The 11,369-nt window shown below is 41.1% G+C and overlaps 2 protein-coding genes across 2 annotated transcripts in view; one reads left to right on the top strand and one right to left on the bottom strand.

The window, feature by feature from the left end:
* Positions 1-4,737: 4,737 nt before the first annotated feature.
* On the bottom strand, positions 4,738-9,061 carry SPATA2 (spermatogenesis associated 2). Its single transcript, XM_009998665.1, has 2 exons — positions 8,636-9,061; positions 4,738-6,848 (listed from the first exon to the last, which is right to left on the bottom strand). Exons 1-2 carry the CDS (start codon positions 8,951-8,953, stop codon positions 5,595-5,597), a joined length of 1,572 nt encoding a protein of 523 aa, XP_009996967.1. The 5' UTR covers positions 8,954-9,061; the 3' UTR covers positions 4,738-5,594.
* Positions 9,062-10,140: 1,079 nt separating this feature from the next.
* The window catches only part of RNF114 (ring finger protein 114), a 7,763-nt gene continuing 6,534 nt past the window's right edge, over positions 10,141-11,369 (top strand). The window contains exon 1 of the mRNA XM_009998765.1: positions 10,141-10,175. Within this exon, the coding sequence (XP_009997067.1) occupies positions 10,141-10,175 (35 nt within the window). The remainder of the gene's footprint in view (positions 10,176-11,369) is intronic.

Below are 11,369 nucleotides of genomic sequence, written 5' to 3'. Positions count from 1 at the left end.
AGAACAGTATGACTATCATGAGAATGATTTCTAAAGCAGGAAGCATGACAGCCCCACACCCACAACAGCAGAAGCAGCTGCCACATGCAACTTGTCAGGCACACGCTGCAGGTCTGAACCTGCACTACAAGCTACTTGGAGCTTTGACATTGTCTTCAATGCAGTGAACTGCACAAGGCGGAGTTTACTAAAAGGCCAATGTAAGAGCAGAAAAACAAGTGGGTGTATTACCCAAGTTAGAAGGTGTTTCACGTCCTCACCTCAAAGCAGGAACTGCTCTGCCAGAGTCTAGCCTGAACACAAGGACCAGGACCACCACCATTTACACTCAGGATCTGCAGCACTACGAAAGGATCTCACCAATTAGAAATATCAGTAACTAAAACCATCTCTAACCTCATCTGAAGTGCCCTGCAATATGACTTCAGTGCCTCCCAGATTCTGAGTGCTGGAAAAGAAATTTCTTCTTGACTTTAAGGAGAAAAAAAATTAAAATCAGAGCAGGTTGTTTCATTTTTATCTGGAACATTTCCACCTGCCCACCTCTTTCCTGCACAAAGCCTTTCCAAGTTCAGAGGAAGTCTGTGCCTGGCTTTAAGCATAGGCAGCAGAGGAAGCTGATGGGTGTCAGGAAGATTTCTACAGCCCCTTTGCCTCTGCTACTGCAGTGGAAAGCTAGACCCGCTGCTGCCAGCTGGGACTGCATCAAGATTTGGGGCAGCTGGTTGTAGTGGTGGACCAGCAGCAATCACAGCCTCTGACCCTGCTGTTCCCCAGGGTGAGGAAAGAGCAAAACCAGGTCTCCTGGAAAGCATTTGTGGCAGCATGGCCCAGATGGAGAAAGCATTTTGCCTGCATTTAAAAAAGCTTGGAGCAACTCTACATTAAAATATGGCAGAAACCAACTGGCAGCATCTCACTGTTCGTGAGCAAAGCAGTGTCTGCTCTGTTTGCAGGGACTCCTACAGAGATGAGATCCGTTCTTTTTCAGAGGTCAGGGCAACAAAGGAACTTGTCCCATAAAAAACAACAACTCCTAGCAATGCCAGAGCTCCCACATCCTGTCTCACACTGTGAAATCAGCAAAAGCAGTGCAAAAGGGGAAAAACAAGGAATGCTAAGGATTGCTCCACTTTGTGCTCTGCCATGTGCCACAAATTCCTGGTCACAGGTCAATTATCCCCACAGCCCTACAAGGACAGCCTAGCATTATAAATGCCTTCTCTGACTCTAGATCCCAGGCTGTACTAAGGACCCACTCCACAATACAAAATATGCTGAGATATTTTCAATGCAGAGAGCTTTCACTGCTGTAAGGAACAGCCTTGCTTTCCACACATTAGCACATTGAAATCTCTACAGCAAGCCTGTCAAACAAAGCAGCTGCTCTCTGGCTCTCCTACACCTCTCCTCAGATGGAAGAGCTTCAATTATGTGGCATGTCTGCAGGATTTTGAAGTTAAAAGAGCTGCTGCCATATCAGATACTTTAACCTTCTGCCTTCCTCTAGGCACTGTGTAAGAAGATCTGATGCTCTAGTCTGTTAGTTCTCATGGAGTGGCTTGATGCAAAAGGTTGCCCTTGGAGTTTGTTTTTCACAGCAGGGATGCAGGGGCACAAAATCAGAAAGCTACTTAATGACTGATTCCCTGCCCTTACATTTTCAGACTGGCAAGATAAAGTACAGAAAATATTTTCTAGGGGAATATGATCAACTACAGAAAAAACAAGGTAATTAAAAGTAACTGTAATGTCAAATTCTACTTAATTTTATACAAGAGCTCTAAGACATTAACACACTTAGAATCTTTAGACAAACACGACCACATCCCATGATTTCTGAAGGAAGCATGGAACATCTTTCACAAATAACATTCAGGAACATTTGTAGCCCAACTCTGTTGCTGCGTAGATACCACAGTAACGGCCATGCTAAAAGGCCTAATTAACTCCCACTGATTTCAAAGAAGTAACTAAATTAAGAGCCAAAACAGGTACATCAACACGTTACCTTAACTTGCAGTCACCTCCTGCTTTTCTCTCAGTCACTCTGGCAACATAACAATTATCACAATGCTCAAATTAGCTCCTGTTTCTAAACAAATACTGGTAAGGTGAATCTCTTCCCCTAAAAAGATTCTACAGCATTATTAGCAACATGTACTAACACTTGTAACACACAATCGTTTTCCAGGAAAAATAAATTTAAGCAGCAGTCAGTTCAAACAGTCAAAACTAAACTACTCAAGAGTGTACTGAACCTTTAAACCTCTACTGAGAGCAAAAGACACAACAGACACATATATAGGTCTGTAATCAGATATGCCAGACAGCAAGGCAGCATCAAGTCTTGTTTTATATGCACCAGAAATACATCAGCACAAGTAGCACAGTGGTGTAAGGTAAGATTTCCTGCAAGAGTATTTTAGTTACCTTGAGCCCTATTTTTATCATCAGCCCTGATACTTGCAGTAACCTCAACAGATTGTGAGATTAGAGGACTTGTAGAAATGACATTTCAGGTGTCTAAGCGTTCATCTGACATGCTTTAACACAAAGAACAAACAAACAAAAAAATCACCTAGTCTGGAACTTGAGAAATTGGCCCAGTTCCAGAGCTAGCAGGATGAAGAAGGAGCCAGAAGGCCTAACTCAAGTGCCAAAAAAAGTCCACCAGTAGCATAACACATCATCTGTGAGATGCAGCTCACATCAGGAAGGCAGTTAGAGAAAGTGTGTATGACACGGAGAGTCAAGGCTGGCAACCAATGTAGGTCAGCTCCCCCCTGCACATGGAACCTGCTCGCCACCCCACGTTTGCCTGCTGCAGACTGCTAACATATTGGCTTGCATGCTCTTATGGAACACACTGACTCATGCTGCCAAGACTTGAAAATGAACGTTTTGTAAAAAGCTCTGCATTCTGCAGGCAGTACATCCAGCTTCATAAAGCTGAGGCTCATGATCCATACCTTCTTGCCCATTTTGCCCCCAACTTGTGCACCAGCTCATTTCTGCATGCAAACATAGTTGTAAAACAGACAGCTACATGCACTCAACTTTAAGAAAAGAGTTAAGCCTTTTCTTAAAGGCCTTTTTATTTTGAAATTCCTTCCAAACATAGATTAATTTAAACAAATCAGATGCAAAACACCTGCATTTTAAATTAGTATATATTTTACTGTATCAATCACAGCAACTTCATACAGTAAGATACACAAAAATAGAGCATGGTACCACTTCAATGCAACACAGTTTTGTTACTACAGTATTCCATGACATATATATACACAGGACTTTTCTTTTTCAAATCAAGTCTAGTCCCTGCTATGTTCACCGTAAAAATTACGTGGCATCACAGTTTTAGTTATTCACTGTAGTGTGAGTAGCCATATGGAAACTGAACCAGTGAACTAGAAGATACACTGTATAGCAGCCAAACAGGCATGACACTTTAGAAGATGAACATAAAATAGCCACTGAAATTAAAACCACCCTTAGATTGTATTTTAATAGTAAAATTGTTTTTAAATTCTTCACTATATACATAATGTATCTACATGTGTCATATTTATATATATATATATATTTATAAAAAAACCATACAAGATTTTGAAAACCTTAAAATCATTCACCTAAACCATATTCACCCAACCTTCAGGGTCAGCAAGGCAATACTTGCCTGTAACATTGTTCAGTTGCCTGATTCAGAAGTTTCCCTGATTGCTGAACACACGTTCCCTCGCTCTCTTAGTGCAAACTGTACAGTAACTCATTGTTCTCAGGCCTCTGTAGGACTCGGGTTTCATCTTATTTCCATAACACTTCTGACACCAATTTATGGCTAAAATTATTTAGCTATTTTACAATATTAGCCTATATAGTTTCCCCCTCTACCTACCTCAGTTTCCCTCCCCCCACCCCAAAAATGTAAGACAAACGATCATTCATGCATGTTTCTGTCACGCAGGGATCAATGGACATTTAAGTTTAGAAGCCTAGACTCTAACAGTGTTTGAAAAAACCCTAAGTGGATCATTTTAGTGCAAAGTGGACTACATAGTTTACATCTCAGCTAGAGTTCTTTACAGATATTTTAGACACATTTAATTCTGCACATCAGATTAGGTTGCCTGATACTTTGTTCTAACTAGCTAGTTGGAATAAGGAAGTTAGAAGGATTCTTGTTGGGTTTTTAATAAAAAAACTAAAGCCTATTCATAACAAAGTGTTGTTTGGGGGTCAAACTGTACAGAACTGAGCGCAATGGAGTCCTGGTTCTCAGGGCTTCTATGTGCTACAGTAATACAGATAAATATTATTATCTGACTCACATCCATAACTGATGGGCTTACTTTAACAGGAGTCACAAATGAGCCCTGATTTTTAATCAGGCCAGTGCTTTACTTGCTGGGCTAAACTACAGACTTCACAGTGAATTTGGAGGCAAGCAGGACATTTATTCTCACAATTTCCATAACCACAAAGCAAAAGCGTGCACTGAGAACCAAAATCCTACAATTCTTAGACAAGACTCCACTGAGACTAGTGGCAGCCTTATCAGAGAAAAAAAAAAAGTCAGGTTAAAAACCAAAAACTGATCAGAGCCTAGAATATCAGTCTGCCACAGTGACTATAGTAAGCTATGAAATACAGTACAAGGAAAAAAAAAAGTCACCTGAACAAATAACCCAGAGAGACTTAATAGTTATAATGATTTTACCACTTTTAAAAACTCAGATTAAATATTTATTAAAAATAAACTGTTTCCAAATTACCTATTTACAGTACAAAGAACAGTACTTAATACATGTGCAACAGAAAGGAAAACTAGTACTCATCTGGAAGGACAACACTGTAGGCATAATTTAAGTGACATGGATACAGGTTCACCTCTTTAAAATACCATACAGTAAAAACAGTAGGATGATATTGGCAACACCAGAAAATAAAGCACGTATTGTCCAGATTCAGATTATATAAGCATGTGACAATCAGAAGAAAAGGGGAGAAGGAAGAAACAAAGATGAAAGGGAGAGATGCTGTGGTGTTTGCATTTTGGAGATCGAGAAATGCAGACACACTTCAAAAAATAGTCCTTGTTGGCAAAACAAGCCATTCACATCTTTTGTGCACATTTTAAAGTCATACTTGATAAAAAGCCAGCAATGGCTTCATCACCCCTAGCAAACGAGAACCTTAATTTTTAGATTTTCTTTTTAAGCCTTGCATGGTTGTACTTGAGCAAGGAGATGACTGCAAGGTAATAGAAAGGTGTGATGTAATTTTTTTAAATGCAACAGCTGCCAAGTTTTAAAGAAAAATGTGCTCTCTTCTCCCCCATTAAGATGAAAAGTAATGATCATTAGGAGTTACCTAAATTATAGCAGCATGAAATCTAATGTATCTGCAGCATCTGTGAAGCCACAAAAACCAGGAACTGGCACCTGATGACCAAACAATGGTTCCAAATTTTTTGGACACGTTGTTTTTGCAAGAGGTCAGTGTATTTTATCATCAGTGAAGTCAGTAATTAGTTAGGATAGCCCTTTCCCCTCCCCCTTTCCTTCCCCTCCAAAACAGACTAATCAAGTCTATCTATAAACAACATGGGACAGCTGGGACGATTTGTAGTTTAACTGATTGTTAGGCATGAATCTGTGCAGCTCACTTTTCCTACAGCAGGGATCATAATAGTAAGCATTGAGGCAAGTGTCACAGGAGACTTTTGAGCAAAACGTGCAGGTGTTTGCAGCTCCAGACCGGTTACAAAAGCCGCAGCGTGAGGAGCCAGAAGGTTTGGATTTTGAACTGAATTGAGCAGCTCTCTCTTGACTCTGAGTTTGTGAAGTGTACTGAGATTTCTCCCTTAAAGCAGATGCTGGAGACAAGCCATCACTTGGAAGTGGTTTGATAGAATAGGTGCTCTGTTTCACCGCTGGGTAGTCCTGCCTAGAGTTGAAGAGATTGTCACACTTTTGGCAAACAGAAGTGCCACAAGGTACGCCGCAGTTTTGGCACTTGAGGGAAGCTGTCTCTTTGGCTAGGTGGGTGCGCTTGTGGTAAACAGGGTTGGCATCACTTTTCAACACCCATACATCAGGCTTAATAGCTTCCTGTCTTTTAAAATTCAACATACTTCTAGAATCGGGATCAGTATATAAATCTAAGTCCTCTTGAGCAGAAAAGTAGGAGCTGTAAGGGACATTTGTTCTTAGCATACCATTGTGGTGAGATGAAGTTGGCAAGAACTCATCCGAACACCCGTGTGGGGAGCTTGACGTGGTCAGAAGGGAGGGAGACGGACGGATAATTTCATCTTTAATGTCATCTTCTGCATCGACTAAAATCGGTTCCTTCCTGAGACTCAGTGAGCTCATCAAAGGTGGTTTCTTACTTTCCCAATAATTATCATATGTGTCCACTGATTTAGAAGGCTTGCTCACCTTTGGCTTGAAATAATCTTTAGAGGCCCGTTCACTTGCCGATTTCTGGAGCACCATTCGTGCCATGGAAGTGTTCAAGTTTTCTTTGCACTCTGCACGTCGTTTCATGGCTTCGGAGCAGCCTCTAACATCTTCATTGCTGTTCTTTCGTTCATTTATTACATCAATCTCTGAATAACCTTTATCCTTCACTTGCAAGTGAATTTCAAGAAGCTGCTCACATTCCACTTTGGCCAAAAAGAGTTCAAACGAAACCATTTTCACGTGAATGGCATCAACCTGCTCTTTGAGCTTATACATTGTTCCCAGTTCTTGGACATAGCCCATGTAGTTCAAAATCTGCCTGACATCATCTTCAGTTAGAGCAGACTTTACATAATAAACAAAAGGTCCAGTGTAGGTCTGAGGGGAGGTGGGGGGGAAATAAAAGGAAAACTAGGTTACAAATTCAGCAGTGGACTAGATGTCCAGATAACTCAGTGACAGACACTTTAAAATTAAGTAGAATAATAATGACAGTGAACATATGCAACTCCCATGGCAAGATGAACTCCATGTCTACATCCCTCCTGTTCAGCAGATGGAGAGTCCACATTGAGGCAAATTCAAAGTAGGAGAGTTTTCATTCAAACTGAAATCCTGATTAGCATAATGTCCTTCCTATTGATTTAAACCTCTATGCTATACACTGACATTAACTTGTATGCATACCAGACATGCTTGCATTTACAAGCAAGTTTCCCATGAAAGGTAAAAAAGCAAAGACTTCTCTCCTGTAGTGCCCCTGGACAAGGGTTAGCTGGAGATATAAGGAACTTGGAATTACTGCTGGAGTACCAAAGTCCTCTTTAATTCAGCTTTAAATATACTTGAGGTGTGTGCTTTTCCGTGCACTATTACTACATGATTTCAAATGTCTGATTTAATTATATATTAGGTCAAGAAATTCCACTAAAAAAAAAAACACCTCAAAAACAAAGACAAATTTGTGTGAGTTGAAATATCCTCAAACTGGTTTGATATTGAGGTTGAAATGCTCAAACTGGTTTGGATTGCAGGCACAAGCAGCCTGCCCATCCTGTCCCTGTACAGAACAGGTACTGGATCCACAGTGCACAACTGGGGTCAGTATCTGCAGTGCACCAAGAGAGATCCTTGATGGATCAGCCAACATTCCAAAGGCCAGAACTTAAGTGGAATGATGAAGATGACTTATGGAGAGATCTTGAAGAAAGGTACTGTCCCCTTTGAGAACTCTCAAATGTTCTAATGATGTTTGAATTCTCTGCTGTTTAGTGAAAAAAGTGTCTTTTAAAAAAAAAACCAAAACAACACAAAACCAAAAATATCCATCACTAGTGCACACAACCTGCAAATTACTTTAGAAATCTCTACCAGCACTGTTTTTATCCAGATTTCAAGCCTCCAAACTGTTCTTGTAAGTCACCTGCAATATTCACTCCTGAAATGCCGCAGCAGTTTTGAACAAGTGCATAAGAACATGTAAAAGATAAAACAGAAGGACTGACTCCCTGTCTGCCTTCCAGCACCCAAGTCAAGCAATATACAAGTTCCTACTTCTCCCTCCAAAATCCTGACATAGGTAAATAATTTGAAAGCACATTAAAACCAGTACTTCATGAAATAACAATTGACAGACAGATAAAAGATATTCTAGAAACAATTTTTTCAGATAAGTTCCTCTACCATTATTATCATATAACTTGTGAGAACCTCAGCCAAACACCCACTTGAAAGCATGCATTGGTTGTTAGCACTTGTGCTCCATTAATCACTGTTGCAAGACAAAAAAAAAAAAATAATTAAACTTTGAGTGGGCTTAAACACAACCTGACCACTCACCCTAGTGAGAGCATCTCCAGGTTGAAGTTAAGACTCAGTAGCACGGTAGGCTAAACAAAAACCTTAAATAATTTCTTCTTCCATTTTATAGTTACATTATGAATGCAGATAGTACTTGTACTTCTGCTCTCAGGATACTCTGACCAGCACTAATTTCACTTATCTTACACAGAAGCTTTCCTGTGGCTTCTGTTTACCAACAACATTCAGACCAATATATACATCATGCTAATGGGGTGGGAAGAAGTCTTCAAGAGAAATGCATGAAATACATCAAAAGAAAACCAAGTCATATTCTTACTATGACCAAAAATAAAATGTCTTACCTTAATATTTTTGAACTCCTTTTTCCAGGGGTAAAGAAAGAGGTTAATTCCAACTGTCTCAAGCACATTGAATGCATTATGGAGAGAATGTAAACTTGAGGATTTCACAGATCTCAGTGAGTTTTCAGCCATCTCATAAAATTTTATCAACCGGAATCTATAAAAGGGATCAATTTTGGGAAGGCAAAGTAAGGCTGCTGCTGCCACCCGCAAGTACTCATCGTTGATAGGACGTTGCTTGTTGTCTGAGGCATTCAGTTTGCATTCATGGAACTGTACATACTTCCTAAATAAATCGTCTTTATATTTTGTATCCATTGAAATCAGTTTTTATCTCGCTCTTGGGCAGCTACCTCGTCTCTCTCATGGTTATTCGGCAGGAGGTTGATTATCTGGTATTAAGAATCTTCAGTAATGGCAACTCTTCTGGAATAAAAATTGAAAACAAAGACAAATCATCACAGTTGCATCAATCCCAGATGTCCACAGCATCTATCTGCTTCACAGGAGTCAATAAAATGGTTCACAGAGCAGCACCCAGAGAAGTATCTTTGGGTTCCTGAAAAAGCATCAGTCTACAGAAATGCTGATGTCCTGCTTTCCACTGTGATTCCCTGCCCCTCTTCCAGTTATCTGCCTAAAACAGCACAACAAACCTACACTGAGCAAGGCACTGGGAGCTGGATACAATAAAGCTGATGTAGGCTCAAGCCCAGACTGAGGGTTCCTTGGCTTAGGCAACCAAGGCAAAAGTAACTCAGTGAGAAACTGAAAAGAGAAGCATGAGTTCTTAGGGTCTCTTCTCTGCATTCTATTTTGCTCTTTCAGTTTGAACAACTGACACAAACATTAATCACTCACTGGTTTTTGGAGGTTATTTTGCCCTGTGCACTGATGTAAAGACAAAAAAACCTTAAAAATCCCTCAAAGAAGTTTCATTTTGCTCAGCTTGGGAGTTGAGCTATTTATGTTTTTCTCTCTAGTAGCATAGGCTCTGAGCCTGGGCAGATTAACTAACTTTGCCTTTCTATTTCTAACATTTTATAGGCTTCCCACTGCCACTCACATTCCACCTGCAGGCACATCCAGGCCATCCTTATGCAGGGAGAGCTCTGCAGCCATCCTGCATACGCCCCTGAATCCTGAAAAGTTTCAGCTGAGTGCTGGCAGCTGCAAAGAAGACTGTAATCTTCTCAGCAAAAAGCTACACCTGCCATTTTTAGCTGCTTTATTAGAACAGAGCAAAATCATTCTGTTTCTATATGGCATACATTTTTGTTTGCAGGGATAGTTGCTTTTGTGTATATACTAATCTACATTTTCACCTCACTGAGCTCACATACTACACAAAAAACACTGGCAACAAAAGAAGCTTCCTAATGCTGCTTCACCAAAACCACAGTCACTAATAGGTCAACAGACTCCACCTCGACTGCCTGAGGAACTTGTGATCAAAAAGCAGACCACAGGCTTTGTTTTTTAAATGAAAACAACATCTAGCCCTTATGGACTTCCCAGTGGTGAACCAGAGGGAGAGGAGGTGGGGGAATCAATGCTCTGCTTCAATTAGTCAGTCTGAAACAGCATTTCAGAAAAGACTTTCCACCCAATATTCACCGCAGCTGCCAGAATACTGATCAATGCCCCCACACACTCCTGTTAAAATGAAAAAAAAAAATAACTGAATGAAAGGAGCCATAATAAAAAATACATGGAAGGGGGAGGGGAAACCAACCACAAACCAACAACCAAGAGGCCAGGAAAACAAACAATCCATCAACAGCCTAGCAGTTAATATTACTTGATGAAAGGCTGCACTTAATGACAACACCATGTGGGAAAAGTTAAGGAGCAGCTCAGTTTCTGCTCAAAGGCACACACTGCTTTGAGTCTGTCCACAACCAGAAATGGCACCGATGTCAAGAGACAAGCTGTGAATCATAGGAAACGTGGAGTTCTAAATTAACATCTGAGCATAAGGGACAGGAGTAAAACCTTCACCCTCCCCAGATCTCTCCTCCTTCAGTTGTGCAAGATCAAGTCTGTGGAGAAAGACAACAGAGACTCTGTTCTGAGTAAGAATTGTTCCACAAGAGGCTTTCAGAGGAAGACCTTTGTCTGGCACATCAGTCATACACCCCCAGGACAAGGAACGAACCTGTGCTGACAAGAAGCTGGGTTAAGCATTACAGCTCTCCTACCTCTGCTGTTAGTAACTACTAAACAAAAGCACTTGGTCACACATAGGCAAGATGTCAGGATCAGGGAAGTCACCAGCAAAAGTCCTTCAGGCTGTGACACTCAGACACCAGCAGCTCCGATTCTGACCTGTGGTTTGTACCCAGGCTGGAGCTCACACAGCTGAAAGGCAAACCAGGCCAAACCAACACCTCTCCAAGCCCAACATCCCCGTGCAGGCAGCCCGACCCGTGCCAGGCAGGCTCCCAGCTGCCAACCAACATGGTTACAAGCACGATAAAAACCTCAGCGTGTGAGCAGGCACAGATAAATATAGTTTTAAGAAACACGTTGAGCTGACAAGGCAGATAAGATAACAAAGCTGTTTGGCTGCAAATTATTGACTGAAAAACCTCAAGATCTCACGGAGACCTGCAAATGTCTGAGCCTGGTTTTTTGCTGGTGAGACAAGAAAACGTTTTTATCTCAAGTCTCAAAACCCGCAGCCAGGGAAGCAACCCCTGTGCCCGGGGGGGCCACACGGGGCAGCCACACG

This window comes from Chaetura pelagica, unplaced genomic scaffold (genome assembly GCF_000747805.2).
Source record: "Chaetura pelagica isolate M959 unplaced genomic scaffold, ChaPel_1.0 scaffold275, whole genome shotgun sequence".
Taxonomy (NCBI): Eukaryota; Metazoa; Chordata; class Aves; order Apodiformes; family Apodidae; genus Chaetura; species Chaetura pelagica.
Note: the sequence above shows the minus strand (reverse complement) of the source record. Positions and strands in the feature narration are given on the sequence as shown.